This window comes from Plasmodium brasilianum, chromosome 6 (genome assembly GCF_023973825.1).
Source record: "Plasmodium brasilianum strain Bolivian I chromosome 6, whole genome shotgun sequence".
NCBI classification, from domain to species: Eukaryota; Apicomplexa; class Aconoidasida; order Haemosporida; family Plasmodiidae; genus Plasmodium; species Plasmodium brasilianum.
This window is the reverse complement of record NC_090119.1, coordinates 147,322-169,926: the sequence shown is the minus strand read 5'-3', so window position 1 is coordinate 169,926 and position 22,605 is coordinate 147,322. Positions and strand designations below refer to the sequence as shown.

At 31.6% G+C, this 22,605-nt stretch overlaps 3 protein-coding genes across 3 annotated transcripts; 2 read left to right on the top strand and 1 right to left on the bottom strand.

Annotated features, from left to right (window-relative positions):
• Positions 1 to 572: 572 nt before the first annotated feature.
• On the top strand, positions 573 to 4,927 carry MKS88_001634 (pre-mRNA-processing ATP-dependent RNA helicase PRP5; the record flags this gene model as incomplete). The annotated part of the gene is made up of 2 exons (XM_067214579.1): positions 573 to 3,870; positions 3,957 to 4,927. 2 exons carry the CDS (start codon positions 573 to 575, stop codon positions 4,925 to 4,927), a joined length of 4,269 nt encoding a protein of 1,422 aa, XP_067074522.1.
• A 1,758-nt stretch (positions 4,928 to 6,685) lies between these two features.
• Positions 6,686 to 7,510, bottom strand: MKS88_001633 (single-stranded DNA-binding protein; the record flags this gene model as incomplete). Its single annotated transcript, XM_067214578.1, has 1 exon — positions 6,686 to 7,510. The coding sequence occupies one exon, from the start codon at positions 7,508 to 7,510 to the stop codon at positions 6,686 to 6,688; it is 825 nt and encodes a 274-aa protein (XP_067074521.1).
• A 4,326-nt stretch (positions 7,511 to 11,836) lies between these two features.
• On the top strand, positions 11,837 to 22,120 carry MKS88_001632 (uncharacterized protein; the record flags this gene model as incomplete). The annotated part of the gene is made up of 1 exon (XM_067214577.1): positions 11,837 to 22,120. One exon carries the CDS (start codon positions 11,837 to 11,839, stop codon positions 22,118 to 22,120), a length of 10,284 nt encoding a protein of 3,427 aa, XP_067074520.1.
• Positions 22,121 to 22,605: the final 485 nt, after the last annotated feature.

Here is a 22,605-nt window from a genome sequence, read left to right as displayed (position 1 = left end):
TTTAATTTTACTTTTAATTTTATTTTTTTTATTATTTTTTTTTCTTTTTTAGTGTTTTACCTTGCACAAAATTTCATTTCGAATTTGCTAAAATTCGCTAAAAAAATGAAATGTGTGTGACAAATATAACAAAAAAAATTGCTTGTATTTATTCCCCTTTTTCTTTTTGACGTTAATTTTTTTTTTTTTTTTTCATTTTTCCTCGTTTGCTTGTTATGAATGTTGATGCTTTATTTTAGTTTTGCACTATAAAAGTACAAATGTATACTTAAATACTCGCGTGCAAATAGGTACATACAAACATGTACACGCAAGTGCGACAAACAAGTACATATATGTGCGTGCAAACATGTACACTTAAGTGCGACAAAAACCTGCCCGTATTAGCTGCACTGATATAAATCTTTTTCGAACGGTGGAATGCAGAATTGAAGAATTTCAGAATTGCAGAATTGAAGAATTGCAGAATTGCAGAATTGAAGAATTGAAGAATTTCAGAATTGCAGAATTGAAGAATTTCAGAATTGCAGAATTGCAGAATTTGTTTTTATTTTTAAATTTGAAAAACAGTAATGTTATCGTTTAAGAGTCCGATAAATATGGGGAAGCATTCCGATGAGTATTACTATAAAGCAAAAGAGAAGGACAATAGTAGCAGAAAAAAAAAAAGAAGAGAAAGAAGCTATGACAAAAGTGAGAGAGAAAAAGAAATAGATGATGAAGATATGAGAAAGTATAAAAATTATCAAGAGGAGAAAAGTTATAGGAAGAGGGACAGTGAATATTACAAAGAGAAAATAATTAAAGAGAGAAAAAATAGCTTAAAAGAAAATCATAAAAAAATGAAAGTGAAAGAATATAACCATTGTAGTGATGAGGAATACAAGAACGTTTATGCAAATGATAACAAGCATAACAAGTCATATGATTTATCATCAATTAGTTCAAAACATGTAGAATCCCCAACAAAAAAAAAATTTCAGGGGGATAAGTATGAGTACCAAAAAAATGAAAGAGGGAAAAGACGTAACATGGAAGAGATGGATGAAAAGAGGTATGCACATAAGTGCGAAGGGAAAGAAAAAGAGGAGGTAGAGGAAGAAGAAAAAAATAATAATAAAGTAAAACACAACAAAAAAGGGGCTCATTGTAGTGACAACTACTCCAGTGGTAGTAGCTCAGCAGAACGGGAAAAATACTACAAAAGGGGGAAAATTGGAAAAGGAGTAAGAGAAGAAGAAGAAGAAGAAGAAGAAAGGGGAACAGAAAGAGGAGAAGAAGAAAGAGCAGAAAAGGACTTGGATAAGGAAGGAAAAAAAAAGAAAAAACATCACTACAGCTATGCACGGAGTGATTCCCATAGCACAGTAAGGGGAAAACACGATGGCAAAAGAGAGTATGAAAAAAAAAGGAAAAAAAAAAAAAGAGATAGTTACGACGGGGTAAGCAGTAAGAATGATGAGGAGGAAGAGGAACAAGAGGAGCAAGATTACCAAAAGGAAAAAAAAAAAAAAGAAGGAAAAGAAAGGAGCAGAGAACAGATGAGTGGGGGTAAAAACCGCGTAAAGGAGCACGCAAAAGGTGAAGAAGAAAATGCGGAAGAGGATGAAGAAAAAAAGGAGGATCCTAATAAACTTAGCAGACTAGAAAGACTAAAGCTGTTTGCGGAAAAAATAAAAAAATCAGGGAATGAGAAAACAGGGAAAGGCACAAAATTTTCGTTAACCACTACAAGTAGTAGTGCACACAAAAAGGTACATTTAGAGGTTTTTATGTTAAATAGGAAAGAGGAAGACGGGACGAATATTAATAGAAATATATCCTTGGACGAGACCATTTTGAATGATGAAAATCGTTATAGAGGAGGTGAGGAGGACGGTGGTCTTATTATGGGTATAAAAAAAAATGGGGAAAAGGGACTAGGAGAAAAAGATGAAGAAGAAGTGGAACAGGGAGAAGACCCATTAGAACTGTTTATGAAAAATTTAGAAATAGAAAATATGGAAGAGGGGGATGATAAGGAGGAGGACGGAAAAATAAGAGCTAATCAGTGCATAACGTTAGACGAAATTTATAGCTACCATATGAACAGACACAAATTTGAAAAAGTGCAAAGTGAGGGGGAGGATGACAATGCGAATAATTCTAATGAAGCTGATAGGACTGAGGAGAAAGAAATATGTGATAAGGAAATGAACAAAAGTAGGATTCAAATGAACAATGCTTCTAGTGAAGAAAATCAAATGAAAAATGCATCGGATGAGGAAGATGAAAAATTTCACAAACTGTTCATCGAGGCACTTAAGAAAAAAGCGGAGGACGATGTGAAGAAAGAAAATGAGAAGGAAGTAAAAGTTACAGCAGAAAATGGTGTAGCAGGAAAAGAGGATGACAAAAGGAGCGCAAAAAAGAAGCAGGAGCTGGAGATTGGAGTAATAAGCGATACAGAGGAAAACTCAAATGAAGACTTAAGTGACGACAGCGAGTTCAACTGTGAAACGAATAGTTTGAAAAAGGTTAACAAGAAAGTGTTACAGGTCAATCATGACGAAATTGAGTATTTACCAATAAAAAAAAATATTTATGTACAAGTAAGTGAAATAACAAATATGAAAGAAAATGATGTTGACATGTTTAGAAAAAATAATGGAAATATAATTGTGAGGGGTAAAAATTGTCCTCGTCCAGTGCAATACTTTTATCAATGTGGATTACCTTCAAAAATTTTACCCATTTTAGAAAAAAAAAATTTTAAAAAAATGTTCAACATACAAATGCAAACTATACCTGCACTTATGTGTGGTAGAGATGTTATAGCTATAGCTGAGACAGGTAGTGGAAAAACCTTGTCCTATTTATTTCCTCTAATTCGACATGTTTTACATCAACCACCTTTGAGAAAAAATGATGGACCTATAGGTATTATCCTCACACCTACAAGAGAGTTAAGTATACAAGTAAAAAATGAAGCAAAAGTATATTGCGATTCTGTTAGTTTAAAAATATTAGCAGTATATGGAGGTTCCAATATAGGAAAGCAATTGAATACTTTAAAAAGAGGAGTAGAAATATTAGTAGGTACTCCAGGTCGTATTATAGATATACTAACTATTAGTAATTGTAAAGTAACTAATTTGAATAGAGTATCATTTGTTGTATTAGATGAAGCAGACCGTTTGTTAGACTTAGGATTTGAATCTCAGATTCATAGTATATTAAATAATTGTAGAAAGGATAAACAGACAGCTATGATTTCTGCTACGTTTCCGAATTATATACAAACCTTAGCAAAAAAATTATTATATAAACCTATAGAAATAATAGTTGGAGAAAAGGGAAAAACGAATAATAATATTTATCAGTTTGTTGAAGTACTGGATGAATCTAAAAAAATTTTTCGACTTTTAAAATTACTAGGTGAATGGGTAAAATATGGGTTAATTCTTATTTTTGTTAATAAACAGTTAGAAGCAGATGTGTTATATTTAGAATTATTCAAATATGATTATAAAACGTTAGTATTACATGGAGGGCAGGATCAAGCAGATCGACAATGTACTTTACAGAATTTTAAAAATGAACAAAACAAAATTTTAATTGCTACTTCTGTTATGGCGAGAGGAATAGATATAAAAAATATTATACTAGTAATTAATTATGAATGTCCAGATCATATAGAAGATTATATTCATAGGATTGGTAGAACAGGACGATCTAATAATATAGGATATGCTTACACGTTTATTACACCTAATGAACATTCAAAAGCGTATGACATTTATAATTTAATTAAAAATAATATTTATTACTTAAATAAAACAATAGATATACCACCTGAACTTGAAACCATGGTTCAACAATATGCAAATAGTAACTCCGTAGACATTAAAAAAAAAAAGGATACAAAGGAAAGGGATACAAGTTCACACCTAATGAAAAGTCAAGGATGCAATTAGACAAAGCTCTTGCCAAAAAGGAGCTCGGTTTAGTAGTAGAGGAAAATGCGGACAATGTAGATGTGTATACCTCCGACGGGGATGTAGAAAACACTTCGAGTAGGGAAAATGTGAATATGCCATCTAACGCTGTAGTGCCACCTTCCCCTAACACGCCACTTAGCCGTAGCATACCAATTAACAATAATACGCATCCTAACCATAACACGCAGTCTAACCATAACGCTCCGCTTAACGCGGACCCTAATGAGATGAAAAAAATCGAACTAGAAATACAACGAATAAAGATGAACGACACAATGAACTTATCATTGAAAGCAAAAAAAATAAACGAACTGATGAAAACATATAATTTTATTGCACATCATCAAAACAACTACAGGAGTGTTAATATATCCCAGGAGAATGATATTGACAAGGCTGCAGAGCAAGAAGCATTAAAAGCAACAGAACATATAAAGGATGAAAAAGAAAGGCAAGCTACATTTAACAAAACCAAGGAGGATATTAAAAAAAAATTAATAAATAACAAAATGCAAATGGAATCGAGAAATGAAAGTATTCAAAGAAATATGCTTTTAAATGTTATCAGAACAAAAAATATGAAGAAATATTCCCCTTACTTACCACATACATATATTACAGAGGATAACACAATTTTAGAAGAATTTTACATTAATGATTACCCACAACATGTTCGTTTAAAAATTTCTCATCGCGATGTTTTGGCAAGAATTGCTGATATGTCAGGAGCTAGCTGTCAAATTAAAGGACAATATGCTAACCCATCCAAACCAAATAAAACCAATTTCTTACTAGACACTAAACCACTACACATAGAAATTACTGCATCAACATACAATCAAGTACAAATAGCTCGAAATGAACTCACATCTCTTCTTAATGATTTTATGCAAAAATGTAACATCAAAAATCAGAAAACAAGTGCTGTATATAGTGCCTTTCGTTAGTATTCTTTCAAGCCCCCAAAAAAAAGGGTTGAAGAAATGTAATTGACATAGTGTAACACTGCAACAAGATAAGCATTAACAGTCGAAGAGGGGTAGCAAGTGAATGTTTGGATATTGTCACCTTAGAGAGGAATAAGTTTTACACTCGGCACTCATGCGTGAATAAAAAACTGGGTGGGGGTTACTGTTTTGTTTTTGCAAACTCTTAAAAAAAAAGGAAAAAAAAAAAAAAAAAGCGGGATATTACAAACATTTAACGAACTGTGTTACTCTTTTGTGTTATTTTCATGCTATTTGTTAATCCTTTCTACGATTAACACGTTTTTCATGCTTTCATTTTTGTTGTTATGTACATATGGTTATGCCACTGTGAATAGGCCTTATTTATTATTTTTTTTTAATTACAGATCTATATTTTAAGGTACATGTGCATTTATGAAGAATTGTCATGTTAAACTTATTTGTTTTTTTACCCACTCATTTATTTCCCCGTTTATTTATTTATCTGTTCATTTATTTATCCGCGCATTTATGTACCTATTTATCCATTTACCTATTTTTTTGAGTTTTTTCAAGTCCATTGAACATTGCATACTTTTGCAATAAGAAAGTGCATAACACGTTGCATTTTGTTTTATCATAATTACATTAACTCTTTGCAAACATTTTTAATAAAATATTTTCCTAATTCTCCTTATTTTCCTTAACACGTTCATATAGGTGCGTCGAAACTGTATTGCTAATGAATAGGCATAAAATTGCACATGTGTGAAGATCAGTGAGAGTTTGCATGTAATTATATGTGTGTGTATGTCAAGGAAGGCACAACGACTGTGCTAATTCTATAAAAGTTATTTTCCCCAAATTATGGCAACACAATAATGTTGTTTTTTTAAAATGTTTAAGAAGATAGTTATGCATTTTTATGCATTTACATAAATTTTTATGCATTTACATAAATTTTTATGCATTCACATACATATTTATGCATGTTCATATGTTTTTATACATGCTCATACATTTTTATGCATGCTCATACATTTTTATACATGCTCATACATTTTTATGCATGTTCATACATTTTTATACGTGCTCATACATTCTTAAACATGCTCATACATTTTTAAACATGCTCATACATTTTTAAACATGCTCATACATTTTTAAACATTTATGCTTAAAATTTTTAAAATACTTCACAGTTGAGACAAAAAAAAAAAAAAAAGGGGAAGAAGCCATATATCTATATACACATATACGCATGTCTTCTATACGTATACACGAATTTTAGTTTACATTTGTATTTTTGCATAGGAACATAAAAATAGCAAAAAAACAAAAAAAAGAAAATTCCGCATAGCAGGTGCTAGCTAAAAAGTTATTTTTTTATGAACAGTACATAATTATTTTCGCGCTAAAAAATGGTAAAAATTATGTATGTTCATATGTTTATGTATCAAATTTAACTTACTAACAGGAACATTAATTTACGAACAAAAGGGGCATTGACGCAAACATTTATTCTTGCATAACATTTAGCTGCTGCATTATTCAAATTTTTGGAAATTAAATGGTGAACAAAATGCACACACACAAGTTGTATGCAAGCCGGAAATGTGTGCATTTTTTTTATTGTTATAAGCTAGCTGTAGTGAGGGTGCAAATAAAAAAAAAAAAAAAATATGAACAAGCAAGCTACATGATACCCATGTACATACATCCTAATGTACACATATCCACGTGGGTTTTCTCCCCCGATTACTCATCGAACTCCTGAGTATTCATTTTGTCGTATATCCCCTCCTTGTCAAGGTCTTCATCCATCCCCTCAAAGTTATTAGCACCATCGTCTAGGGCGTGTGCAAAATCATTTGGGCTATCACTTTTATTGTTATCATCCGTTTGAGGCATAATATCCACACTGTTATTTGAATTTTTATTTATGTTCTCATTATTTATATTTTGATTTTCACTATATTGTATATTTGGTGGGTTTCGTGTCATAAAATTACGTCTATCATCTAAAAATATTAAATCTCCTCTGTTATAGGACAAAACTATTTCAGTTATTTGTTTTGGTTGATTATTTAAATCATTACCAAACCATCTCCTTGTATGTAATGACCCTTGTACATATATTCTTCTTCCTTTTCTTAAATATTTATCCACCAGATCTACTATATTCTGGTCATAAACAACTATTCTATGCCAATCTGTTTTCGATTTTAATTCATTTGTATTTCGATCTCTCCAGAATTCATTTGTTGCTAAACTAAACGTAGCTACTTTATCTCCTCCATTTAAAATTTTTATGTCTGGTTCACATCCAACTCGTCCAATTAAGGTAATTTTATTTAGTGATTTTTCACCTACTACTGGTCTATTATTAAAAAATCTTTTATTATTATCATAATTATTGTTGTCATTTTGTAAATTGAGTTTTACAATATTAACCCTACGAGTACTTATTATCCTCTTATTTAAAATGCTATTCAAATTGTGTATTTTTACTGTACTTATGTAACCCCATATTTTGGAAAAATAATTTATGTATATTATACTCACCAAAAGTAAAAGTTTCATTCTTTATGTCAGACTTATTGGCATAATGCAAGTATGCACTAAAATGGTTCACGTTAACCTATATCGCGCATATATAAGCACACCGGGGCACGTTCATACATGCGTTACACATATATACATATGTACATGTATTTATATATTTGTGCATATAAATATATATATTTGCCTCTATGATATCTACAGCAATGCTGATGCCAAAGAACGATATGGTGAAGCATAAATAAATAAAAAAAAAAAAAAAAAAAAAAGAGAAGGGGTACAAACAACTAAATCGAGAGAAATCTTCAGTTTATACCATTATCCTTCTTTACGCTTTTCTTATATTTCATTCTCTCTTTTTCTAATTTCTACGAATAACCATAAAAATTGAAAATATGCACAGTGATAGAGCTACATAAATATATACATATACAAATACATACGTACATATATATGCTTATATATACGCAGTTCATATCTGTGGTAGAATGAAACCAATAAGCCATTCAACGATGATTTAAAATATAAGGCATAACAGTGAAATGGCTATGGCTCATTTGGGGTAACATTTTTTTTTTTTTTTTTATAAATTTGTTAAATTATGAATAACACAAGGCATAACACCGATTTTCTTCTGAAGGACTCTCCCTTTTTACATACAAAAAAAGCCAAACATTATTGGGTTATATGTAAGTATATGTATGCATATGCATGTTTATTTATTTTTGTATGTTTGTAAGTATATAATAATAGGTGCATACCTTGTTGGCCTTTAATTTATTTTTATAAACCCGTTAACCTTTAATTTCTTCCTTTTTATGCTCATTCAATGCATACATACATACTTACATAATCGTACTTTTGCACCTAGCTTATAACTGTTGATCTACCTCACCCACACCTATTAATTTGTTCAGCATTAACAAATTTGTTTCGTTTAAATTATTTAAAGGTGCTTTCCCTTTTTTACTTTTATATGCTCCTTTTTTTACAATTTGAGATAAACAAAAAAAAAAAAAAGGAATAAAAAAAAGGAAAAAAAAAAAAGGAAAAAAAAAAAAAAAAAAAAAAAAAAAGGAAAAAAAAAAAAAGGAAAAAAAAAAAAAAAGAAAAAAAAAAACGAAACAATAAAATTAAATTAAAGCGGATATAATAGTGAGTATTTCATGAGTAACTCTTTTAACCCATTTCGCTGGATACGTTTACAAAATGAAGTTTCGAATTTCGTTTTGAGTATACCCCCCCCTCCACCTTATCACATTTTACAAAGGACAAACCGGGTACACATAACACATAACACATAATTAACACGGCTAGCATATTACAGTTAACATTATATGTATATTTTCTTGTATTTTTCTTACATGATATAATTGAGGATTTGTAGGGATGAACAGTCTCAGAAAAATTGTATATTTTATTTTGAAATAGACCACACTTTAAAAAAATGTTTTCATGTTTATAAAATTTTATTTGCACATGCACATGTTGATATTTTCCTTCCTTTTAAGCACATTTGTGTAACTATATTTTTTTTTTTTTCCTAAGTATTTAAAATACCCGTTTCGTGTATTATCATGTGTATGCCATTTTTTTGCTTCACCTTAAATAGTTTTCTTAAGAAATACCTAAGCATATTGTTGTGCTCTTAATTAAGCTTATTTAACGCAGTTGTTTTTCAAATTCTCAGTCATTCTTTTGATACTGCATATGTACATGGGCATGTGACTTTGTATATATATATATGTATATATGTATGTATATATGTATGTATATATGTATGTATATATGTATGTACGTGTGCATGTGCATATATGTTACAAAATAGAGTATTGTTTTCTTCTCTACAATCTCTTGCGCCAACTACAAGATTACCCCCTTCAAAAGAAGTGCATTTAACTAGCAATATTGGACATTCATACGAGTTATCTTTTTCTTTTTTTTTTTTTTTTTTGTTCTTGTTCTTGTTTTTGATTATGCTTAACTAATATTTTACATACATTGTTCTTACATTACGAACATTACCTGTAACGCCCTTTTAAATTGTGCTCCATTTTCATTGAACTTTAAGCCTTTTTTTTTTTTTTTTTTTTTACCATTTCTTGCGTTTTATTGTCATGTCTTCTTCACTGTAAGGAGCATTTAACAATATGTACAAAATGATACAGCTAAAACAGTTAAGGCGACACGTAAATGTACATATATATGTATATATAGATATATATATATATATATATGACTTATGTACATATGTGGCTTATATACATGTATGACATATGTGTACGTATGACATATGTGTACGTATGACATATGTTTATGTATGCCATATGTTTATGTATGCCATATGTAAATGTAAAACATATGTAAATGTAAAACATATGTAAATGTAAAACATATGTAAATGTAAAACATATGCATATATATCTATGTGGCTACCTCTCTGTATACCTTTTTATAAACTGCAAACAAGTGCATTCTCATTTTGCGGGAGAATAAATATGTTGAATTTGTTCCTTTACGAAATACTTGTATCCATATGAGTACGAAAGTGACAGAATTATACGTACATGCGCATATGCAAACGAATATACATACATACACGCATATATACACACATACATACACGCATATATACACACATACATACACGAATATATATACGCATACATACACACATACATATACGTACATATATACGCATACATATACGTACATATATACGCATATATACACATGTACATACGTACAAAACAAAAGAAGTTAAGAAAATGGGTTAAATATGCTCAAAAAAAAAAAAAAAAATGTATTACATATGAGAGCTGTTTTCATTATACCCTAATCCAACTCATTCGTTGCTTATGTCCGCGAGTACTCGTATATTTCACGGATTAATTTTTTTTTTTTTTTATGCCTTTATTTGAGGCCGTATCTTCATTACTTGTATATACAAAAATTAAAAAAAAAAAGAAAATAATAATAATAAATGCAAAATGGAAAAATGACAACATAACAGAATGATAAAATGGTAAAATAGCAAAATAAAGCAAAACATCAAAACACCAAAACACCAAAACACCAAAACACTAAAACTATATATTCGTGCTATTCTTGGTATTACCCCTGCGGTAACAGTCTTCCCTTTGCTGTCTATTCTGTTCACCAGTCAAATTTAAATTATGGATGAGAAATATAAATGAGAAGTATTAATAGTACATAAATAAACAGGAGCATCCTTTAAAAACTATTATTTTAACACATTTACCATTCAAAATGTAATTAGAAAAAAAAAGAAGAAAAAAAAGTGCATTAAGGCATATGTACACCCGTCCATATGTCCATATGCTAAGAGTAAACATTTTTTTTTTTTTTTTTTTTTTTTTTCTTTTTCCTTTTTTCTTTTTTCTTTTTTCTTTTTTTCTTTTTTTTTTTTTTTTTTTTTTTTTTTTTTTTTTTGTTTTTTTTTTAAACTTACCATGTACAATTATTATTTTTTTTTTTTTTTAATTTTTTATTTAAACTTACCATGTACAATTATTATTTTTTTTTTTTTTTTAATTTTTAAATATTACTGAAATTGAAAAAGTATTTCATATAAATATTATTATTTGTGTATCATGTGTATGCAAATTTTTTTTTATTTTTTTTATTTGGGAAGGATACACATTTTATTAGTTGTAATTTGAACAAGTACCATTACAACGCTAGTATTTTTCGTGCGTTTGCGTATTTGTGTCTTATCTGACGATTTGTCAATTCGTTCAATTGTCCATTTGTTCATTTGTTAATTTGCTCTTCTGCTCCTCTGCTCTTCTGCTCTTCTGCTCTTTTGTCTGTTTGCCTTTTTTTAACGCTAACCCTGCAAGATATAGTCTGCAAGGTTGTTTATGTGCTGCTTACGGCTATTCGTGTATAAGGTAGAAGAGAAAAAGGGGGAAAAATAAAATAATGCCAAAACACTAATAATATAAAAGGGATAATACCAAAATAAGGAAACACTGAACACAGTATAATAATAAACATGTGTTACTTCTCTCTCCTGTTCGTATTTTAAAAATTGAATTTTTTTTTCTTTTTCTTTTTTTTTTTTTTATATGCCTGTGCTTGTCAACAGTTCTTAAGCGTGCACCTCCTAACGATCCCCCTTACGAGGAGTAACCATTCAACCTTTGCTCTGATGCTTGTCTCACATATATAAGGGTGAGGGGAGAAAAATATAAAATATACGTATAGGTGTATTAAAATGTACATGTATAAATATATATATGTATATATTTGTATATGTGTAAATACATGCGTTCTCCCCTCCCTTTCGCGTATAGATGAACATAGCCGTCTCATGAGTCCAAGATGAGTCTACATAATAATATAGTCGAGTTAGTTAAAAATAAAAGGGACATCCTAAAAGAGGAAAAGAAACAAAGAGCGAAAAGTTGTATATCAACAAAGTATAGTAGTAAGGACAACATAGATATGGTACAGAGAAATACGTTAATTAATAATTTTTTAAATTGTCAAAAATTGATAAAAGAAATACAAGGACTGAACAATATACCTCTTTCAGCAGCAACATATCTACTAAAAGTGGAAATTGATAAAATTGAAAAAATTCGAAAATGTAAAAATTGGAGCAATGTTCCTTATATTTATCAAAAATCAGCTGATGAATTAGTGTTAAGAAAAAAGGAGTATATAAAAAATTTAAAACAAAAATCATGTAATGGTAGCACAAATGAAAAAGTAGTACATAGAAAGAGTATACATACAAAACAGGATTCAAATAAAACTATTCGTTCACATACTGTACCAGATAGAAAAAAAAAGAAAAACAGTGAAATCATTTTTAAGGATAGGCATATTACATTTACCAAAGGAACAGCAAAACAGTATAATGCTTTGTCTAATTTTGTAAATACGAAAAATAGTGTTACCTTTGTTGAAGATGCAAAAGGGGAAATTGAAAAGGAACATCCTGTCCCTTACATTGAAGAACAACCATTTGTAATCAGTGGAGGGAATAGAAAAAGAATGACGAAGATTAGTAGACTACGTGAAGAGAACAAACTAAGACAAGGGAAAAACGTGAACCCGCCGCGAATAGTGAATTATAAGGGTCAGTTCTATGACAATAGTCCTCAAAATAATAGGAATAGTAGTGGAAGTAATAGTAATGGTAGATGTAATAGTACTGGTAGATGTAATAGTACTGGTAGATGTAATAGTACTGGTAGATGTAATAGTAATAATAATAGTATATGTAATAGCAATGATGGACGTAATAACAACAACCGTATGAACAGCGGTGGGAAGGGCAGGTGCCTCTATTTCTATGATAACGATAAGGAACACCCGAATAATGAGCAAGGGAAACGTAGCTCCTTTTGGTGCTTATCGGAAAAGGAGAAGACTAATTCAAATATGAATATGAAAAACACACAATTAAAATTAGCAAAAGATATACCAATGAATAACTCCCCTGTAAAATTAAAAAAAAAATTTGAAAACATAAATTCTAAAGTGAATGATAAGTTGTCTACCAGACGTGACACAAAGGAATATAACAACCTTTTGACAAAAAATGTAGATGATAAAAATTTAAAGAAATTATCAACTACGTGTAATTTTACTAATATATCTGAATTAGTATATGAAACTTGCAGAGGACAAAACTTTCTAGGAAAGGGATGTTTTAAATTGAAAAAAGAAATTCAACCACATACAAATAAGGTCATTCCAAATTTCGAGAGGCACACTGTTTCTTCCTTTATTAAAATTTTGAGTGCTCAAAAAAATTTACAGAAAAGAAGATACAGTGAAAAGGCAGCTAATAGCATGAAGAATAAGAAGAGTACCACTATTAGCAATTCAAGGAGAGCTTTTTCGGAATGTAACAAAACTACAAGGGAAAAATTAAAACAGCTTAGCAGGATTGGAGACGTTAGCGCGATTAGCAGTATTGGTGGTATTGGTGGTATTGGTGGTATTGGTGGTATTGGTGGTATTGGTGGTATTGGTATGGTACACTGGTCGAATAAAGCTCAGAGTAACGATAACATGGAAGAAGAAAATAACGATATGGTGTTCGACAGATTGTGGGAATCCATACTTAATAAAGATAATTCTGTAGAAGATATAAAAGAATTTTCAATAAATAAAAAGTTCGATTTGTATCATATAGACTCATTAAATGAAAATTACTCGTGGATTAAAAACTTAAGAAATTATAGTAACTCGAAAGACGTTCATTTCCAAAAGTTGAAAAGGAAGAATAGTTCGATGACATATCCCTCAAAACATACCCATTGTAATAATGCGAAAGGGGGTAATAAAAAAAAAAAAAAAAAAAAAAAAAAAATTAAGGAACGAACTTTATATGAAAGTGAGTCAAAGGAAGACTGTAATGGAAACTACAATAACGTGGACAACTTGACCGATACTTTTTCAGACGACGATCTAGAGGACGATTACAATGTCTACTACAAAAAGGGATTCTATTGCGGTAATGACTACTACGCTAAAGTGTTTAGAGGAGAAGGGGTAAACGACAAGGAAAACTGGGGGGAAAAATGGGATGTGCATATCGATAGTGCACGTCGGGTATGTGCAAAAAATATGAGTGAGGATCAACCTCGTCCCTCTAATATCTACCCTAGTACTCATCTCGTTAAGCGTACACATGGTAGTAGCAGCCCAAATGGAAATAGAAGTCCACATGTTGTTACGAAGCAGCTAGTCAAGGTTACTGACAGGCCGAAGACTTCCCTACAACAGGAAGATAAAATGCCGTTAGACAAAATCAGAGACCACAAAACTTATGAAGATTCTGAAAAGTACAACAGAAATGATAATAATAATGATAATAATAATGATAATAGTAATGAAAGTAGTAATTATAGTAGCAATTATAGTAGCAATCGTAATAGTAAGAATGGGTCAGGAAAAAATAGCGGTGAAAATGCGCCCAAAATTTTTGAAATACTAATAAACGTTCCTAAACGAGACAAAGCCATAGGATATACAGAGAGTCAATTTTATTCTTCCGAGTTTCCTGTAACACAACAAGGATACATACATACGAAGGAAGAGCAGTTCTTACTTATCCCAGATGATTTTTTAATTAGTAAAAGTAAAAAACTCAATACCTCTAATGACTGCGCAAATATAAATACGAACAAATGTCCTACTTTTAATAATAATTTCTCATATAATTATGAGCAAAATGTATGTGATAATTTATGTAGCCTGAACAAGTCAGGTAATGAAAAATATAGTAATAACATAAGTATTAATAACCCATTCAGAAAAGGGAATAACAGAAGGGTTAAAAATGTTTTTAGAAGTCAAGGTAATTATGATATAATCCAAAATGGAAATCAAAATGAGAAAGAAGGACAACACAGTTATAGCAATGGGTATAGTAATAACCATCTAGAAAACGATCATAATTTTTTTACTGGTGTAAAGAGCAGAATGGGCTGCTTGAATACGCATATGGGTAATTCACAGAAAAGCACCACTAATTTAAAATCGTATGAACAAGATTGCGTTGAAGAGGAGTGGAATGATGACCTTGTTAATAGGGGAAAAAAAGAATGCATAGAAAAGCTTAAAGCAACATCAAGCGAGGAAGAAGCGGAACATATTTCTTGCTTAAAAAGTATGTGCATCCATAATAATGTTCTTTTATGGAAAGGAGATGAACCCAAAGGGGACGAAGTACCGGCTGATGAAGAAGCGGATGCATTGCTGGACGAACAAGCGGACTATATAGCAGATGAAGTTAAGGACAACTTGGAAAACCAAATAAAACCGCTAAACCGCGCAAGAGCGCGTATAGATGGGTACTCTCCATTCTCTTCTGGCAAAACAGAGAAGGTGAAAAGATTAAAAAAGCAGAGTACTATAAGTGGGTATAACATATCCTCAGGAAACAATACAAATGATTTGTACAAACGCATGATGACATATCATAATGACAATTCATTTGTAGATGTAAACAAGTCAGGAAATCATATTTTCAAAAAACAAATTTTAAACAATGAATGTCAAAAAATATTTAATACAAGCAATATTAACCATAGTAGAGGTATATATGGAAATACAAGGAAGCAGAGTAGTCTAACCACTGGTCCCAATTCATATAAGGATGAGCATTCATATATGCACCCCACTATGAAAACTAAAAGGATTGATGAAGTACCGTATAGTCATAATAACAGTAGTGAGGATGGTAAGGAAAACATTAACAATCATATGTGTAAGAAGCAATATGACGATATGTGTAAGACACATCACAACGGTGCACTGCTGAACTATGTGCCGCTTAACGATGTACCGCTTAACGATGTACCGCTTAACGATGTACCGCTTAACGACGTACCGCTTAACGATGTACCGCTTAACGATGTACCGCTTAACGATGTACCGCTTAACAATGACGTATATTCAATAAATAAAGGAAACGAAGATGAAATGAATAGAAGATCGACAACTTATAGTTATCCCATTTTACCCACACACTTTACAAAGGAGGAGCATAAAAAAAAGGAAAAAATGAATTCGTCTTCCATTCCAGCCTTTCATAATGATTTTGTAATGATAAAAAATAAAATAGCTATACCGAAACTAAAATTAGATCAGATACAAGATAAAAACAGAAAAAATTTTAACTCTTATGAAATACAGGAAGTTTACGAATTGAATGAAGATATATCACTTAAAGGTGGAACAAAAGAATGTAGTCAAATTACCAACACAAGTTGTATAAGTAAGAACCATTTTGATATAAGAAATCCTATCTGCTCTCCTATAGTTAGATGTAACAATATTTTCCTTACGAATGATGTCAATTCTTTTTCTAAAAAAAAGAGTTACGTCCATAATGGTACTCATGAAGTATACAATGTGCATAAAAGAAATACAGATTGGTTTAATTTAGAAAGTAAATACATACACAGTCTTAGTAATTGTAATACACCCTTGGATGATTCTAACATGAAATATTTTTCTAAAAATGAGGGTAAAAAAGAGGATGGCAGTAAAGAGGACCCTGCTCTGAACATTTTGACAGAACAAGGAACAGAGAACAAAGATCGTCGATCATTTACTTCTCACATGAAAAATCAGCCACCATTCATTGATAACAAAGAGAATAAGGTACGCTTCTTTACAAGTGACTATAATCTTTACAAACCGGATAGTGATATTAATGAGTTCAATAGACAACAAACAAAACTGGTTGATGCAAATAATTTCTCGTCAAATGAATTATACTTCAACAATGTCAATTTTGTGAAAAATACAAATGAAAATCAGTACTTACCTTACCCGAGTGGTAAAGATATTACCATTTCTTCTACGAACACGGGGAAAGGACTAACCAAACATCCTAGTCATCTTGTAACAAACAAAGTTTTCCAAAATGTATACAATTATTTCAAACGTCATAATATAAATTTTGCAGGTGATCGAACAACCTCAAATTGTATGAGAATGAGAAATTTCAATTGTGGTATGAAGCATGAAATTTTACAGAGTAGTCCTCTGAACAACTGTTTGAATGTTTGTGCGTTTTCTCATAAGCATGATATTGTAACTGAGCGGAAGGGAGAAGATAAAAAAGGGGGTGAAGGTTTGGGCAACAAGAACGATAGGAGTGATGAGGACGATCCGGGAGATGACAATGATCGGGGTTATGCGGATGATCGGGGTTATGCAGATGATCGGGATGATGCAAATGATCGGGGTTATGCGGATGACCAGGATGATGGAAATGATCGGGGTTATGCGGATGACCAGGATGATGGAAATGATCGGGGTTATGCGGATGACCAGGATGATGGAAATGATCGGGGTTATGCGGATGACCAGGATGATGGAAATGATCGGGGTTATGTAGATGATCGGGACGATGGCAATAATCGGGGTTATACGAACTATCATAAAAATGGTAGCAAAAATTATCGAAGGGACACCATGAACATCTACAGAGGAACGGAAAAAAATTCGAGAATCTGTAATGCTGCTTCTACAAATGTACATAAAAGGAGCGGAAACGTTTTACGCAAAGATTCTACTTCTAACATCTCGGGAGAAAAGAATAACTGTAAAAAATCTTATGCTAGCATGATTTTAAGCTTTTTCGGAATAGGTTATAATAGTAATGGTAGAAGAAATGGCAGTGTTAATGATAGACGTGATAATGCGAATGTCATAAGAAACAGCAATTCGAATAGCAGTGTTAATAGCGACCGTGAGGGAACCAAAAATGAGAGGCAGAACTGGTTTAGACACAGCTCAAATTATGGAACAACGAAAATGGTAAGTAGTAATGCGCCTATTTGTTCAACGGGAAATTATCGAAACGCACTTCAACTGAATTCGTGGAAAAATGATTCATACAATGCCGTTAAAGAAGCAAATAAAAAAATTATCCCCATCGCACAAGGGCATAACTTTCATCATTCATTAATTCCTTTTGTAAGATATAAACAGAAAAATGGTACAAGTAAAAGTACCATTTTGGGCATAAATAATACGATATTCTCTCCAAATAATAGTATTCATCTTACCACATCTACTAAGGGAAAAGGAATGGGAATAAACTACAGAAAAGAGCGGCATCAGGAGCGGGACAACAACATCGGCATTTCATTCCCTTTTTCAAACTTAAAAGGAACGGAAAAAAGAAATACATACAGTCCTTCATCTATTCCTCTGAGCAAGGAAAGCGCCATTTATCACGTGAACGAGTTACCCTATGTAAAGAACGGAAACGATGTGGGTAACGATGTAATCAGGAGTAGAAGTAGTACTTACAATAACGACATGAGTAGAAGTAACAGTGACAATAATGACAAGAGTAGAGGTAGTACTTACAATAACGATAGGAGTACAGGTAGTACTCACAATAACGATAGGAGTACAGGTAGTACTCACAATAACGATAGGAGTACAGGTAGTACTTACAATAACGATAGGCGTACAGGTAGTACTTACAATAACGATAGGCGTACAGGTAGTACTTACAATAACGATAGGAGTACAGGTAGTACTCACAATAACGATAGGAGTACAGGTAGTACTTACAATAACGATAGGCGTACAGGTAGTACTCACAATAACGATAGGAGTACAGGTAGTACTCACAATAATGACAAGAGTACAGGTAGTACTCACAATAACGATAGGAGTACAGGTAGTACTTACAATAACGATAGGAGTACAGGTAGTACTTACAATAACGATAGGAGTACAGGTAGTACTCACAATAATGACAAGAGTAGAGGTAGTACTTACAATAACGATAGGAGTACAGGTAGTACTCACAATAACGATAGGAGTACAGGTAGTACTCACAATAACGATAGGAGTACATGTAGTACTTACAATAACGATAGGCGTACAGGTAGTACTTACAATAACGACAAGAGAAGAGGTAGCACTTACAATAGCAACAGAAGTAGTTGTAACAGTGATGATAACCATAGTATTAGCAAAAATTCTAATGGGCATGCAGCTGGAGGGGCTCAACCCGATCAAACGGATTTCTTACAGACCAACCCTCTTAATTTTAACGTTAATAGAAGCATTTCCGAAGATAAAGAAGAAATACTTGTGTCCAGAAATAGCTTACACTATTGTAACAGAGAAGATAAACTTATTAATACAAATAAACAAAACGAAATGAAAAAATGTTTAAGTGGAAATTCGTTAAATACGTCTAACCATAATGTGGAAAATGATCATGTACGCAAAGATTTTTACTACAATAGTGTCACTACAATAGATGCAAATGCTGCTCGACAGGAAGTGGATAGATGTAGTGGCATCCAACAAGTACGTAAAAGTAGCATCACTCGACAAGAAGCGGACAGATGTAGTGGCATCCAACAAGTACGTAAAAGTAGCATCACTCGACAAGAAGCGGACAGATGTAGTGGCATCCAACAAGTACGTAAAAGTAGCATCACTCGACAAGAAGCGGACAGATGTAGTGGCATCCAACAAGTACGTAAAAGTAGCATCACTCGACAAGAAGCGGATAAACGTAGTGAAACCACACATGAATATGATGAAGTAACTCCTAAACATCTGAATTATGAAGAACTAAAAAAAGGTAGAGTCGAAACGTACCAAGACCAATATTCAACAGATATATCAGAGAGGAAGTCCATTGACTTATCGGGTAAAATGGCATCAAATAAAATGGAAGAACCGTTCAACCAAAATATTTTTATGAACAATAATTTTACAAATGAAGGAAAAGTTATACCACTCAGTGTATGTACGAATAAGCAGTTGCATACACAACAAATTATTAGTAAACATGCCTTGGTGCATAATAATCAGATTAACTCTTCTGAATGCTCGAAAATGAAAAATAATATAAATAAAATAAAATATATTGGGGATTATTCTACTCCTCCATTTGATCAAAATTTTAAGGATTACAACAAACTGATAAATATAGAAAATTACAAAAATGAAGAAATTTGCAAAAATTATGACTTCGCTGTAGAAACACTAACAGATAACTCCATCCTCAAACGAAAAAGAATTAACACCTTGGTAAATCCATACGAGAAAAGAAACAAAGTAGATGTAAACGACAGTTCATGGAATAGACATATAGAAGAAGGTAAAACATCTCAAGGACGTTTATCTTGTTTGAGCAACTCGCCATTTCATTTGAAATATTTTCAAGAACACAGGCAGGTTAAAAGAGGGGAGGAAGAGGGGAAGGGGGAAAGAGAAACGGATGATGAGGAGGGAAAAGAGGAGGAAATAGAAAAGTTACAAATAAAAGGAGATGAAGAAGAAGCGGAAGAGGTGGAAACGGAAATAGAAGTAGAAAATGAGGATGAAGAAGTTGAAAATGAGGATGAAGAAGTTGAAAATGAGGATGAAGAAGTTGAAAATGAGGATGAAGAAGTTGAAAATGAGGATGAAGAAGTAGAAAATGAGGATGAAGAAGTAGAAAATGAGGATGAAGAAGTAGAAAATGAGGATGAAGAAGTAGAAAATGAGGATGAAGAAGTTGAAAAGGAAGACGAGGATGATGAAGAAGGTGAAGATGATGAAGAAGGTGAAGATGATGAAGAAGGTGAAGATGATGAAGAGGGTGAAGATGAGGATAATGAAAAAGACGAGGATGATGAAGAATACGAGAATAATGAAGAAGAAGAAGATTATGAAGAAGACGAAAATAATGAAGAAGAAGAAGATTATGAAGAAGACGAAGAAGAAGAAGACGAGGATGATGAAGGTGAAGATGAGAATAATGAAAAAGACGAGAATAATGAAGAAGAAGAAGTAGAAGAAGAGGATGATGAAGAAGAAGAAGAAAATGATGAAAAAGACGAGAATAATGAAGAAGAAGAAGAAGAAGAAGTAGAAGAAGAGGATGATGAAGAAGAAGAAGAAGAAAATGATGAAAAAGACGAGAATAATGAAAAAGAAGAAGATTATGAAGAAGAAGAAAATGATGAAGAAGAAAATGATGAAGAAGACGAGGATGATGAAGAAGAAGAAGATAATGAAGAATATGAGAATGATGAAGAAGAAGAAAATGATGAAGAAAACGAGGATGATGAAGAAGAAGAAGATAATGAAGAATATGAGAATGAAGAAGAAGAAGAAGATAATGAAGAATATGAGAATGAAGAAGAAGAAGAAGAAGAAGAAGCGCATAAAAATTGTTACCCCCGAAGTAGCAGCAACGTTGAGTATCGGAAACGCATAGGCGAAACAGGAACAGACAATCGCAATACAACACTCAGTATACTACATGGTAAAATTGAAAAAGGCATATGCCCCTCAGAAAGTGCAATGGATTTTGACAATTCGAATAAAAATAGTAATGCTTTTAATTACCTGAACAACAGTTCAGGTAAAATATTTTCATTCTCTCAGTCATCCAAAAAAATGTCACACGACTCTGAATTATTGCATACAAAAAATAGCTTAAGAGTAGTAGAAAATTATGACTCTAATTATAATATGAAAAGAAGTCCATTTCAAACTAATTCAAATAATAAAGCAAGTGGATGTAATGAAATGAAAATATTAAAAGAAAGCTTCATTTCATCATCTAGGAACGTAAATGGTGAAAACGAAAAAAATATACTATTCACAGATATATCGACTAAAAATTTTAATAGTGAAAAATTTCCTCCTCATAATAAAATTGTAAACAGTGATATAATTAATGATGATTACAATTATAAATATTCTTATGCGGATGAACATAAAGGAGCCACGTACAAAATTGTGAAAGATCTCAACGAAAAGACAATGTCTGATGCAGTTTTGAGTAACCGCAGGATTGACAAAGACAGTAGTTTTGATTACAACAGCTGTGATAACAGACATGATCGTAATGGTTGTGATAAGAATGGATATGACAATAGCAACTCACACGAACACTTGGTCAAGAGTGAGAAGCAATTAGGATATTGTAAAGAAAACAATGAAGAATTAAAAAAGAAGTTACAAGAGCAAATACTTATACAACGAGGTCTCTTAAAAATAAAAGAGCAGCAGCAGGTATACCTAGAATTGTTGAAAAAGAATAATATGGAAAATGAAAAGGAGAAAATGTATGCTCAGAACGAGTTCTTCGAAAAAGTATAAACTACAAAAATGGTGAATATGTTGTTAAATGCGGATTTCCCATTATGTAATTTTTTTCTAAGCCAACTTTATTTGTGTCATTTGTGTTACTTGCATTATTTTATATTTTTTTTTTTTTTTTGTAAGAAATGCGATGATCGTGCAATATGATTGTAGTGTATATCCCTTCATTCTTTAATTGCTTTTTTGTATTTTTTGTATTTTTTGTATTTATTGCATTTTTTGTATTTATTGCATTTTTCGTATTTATTGTACTTTTTGTATTTATTGTACTTTTTGTATTTTTTGTATTTATTGTACTTTTTGTACTTTTTGTATTTATTGTATTTTTTGTATTTATTGTATTTTTTGTATTTTTTGTAATTTTTTTTGTTTTTTTATCTGTTAATTCTCAAGACAAATGAGCAGGAATATTATAAATATGTTTAATTTATAAACTAATTAAAAGTTTTTTAAAGGTTTTTGAATGAAGAAAAAAAAAAAAA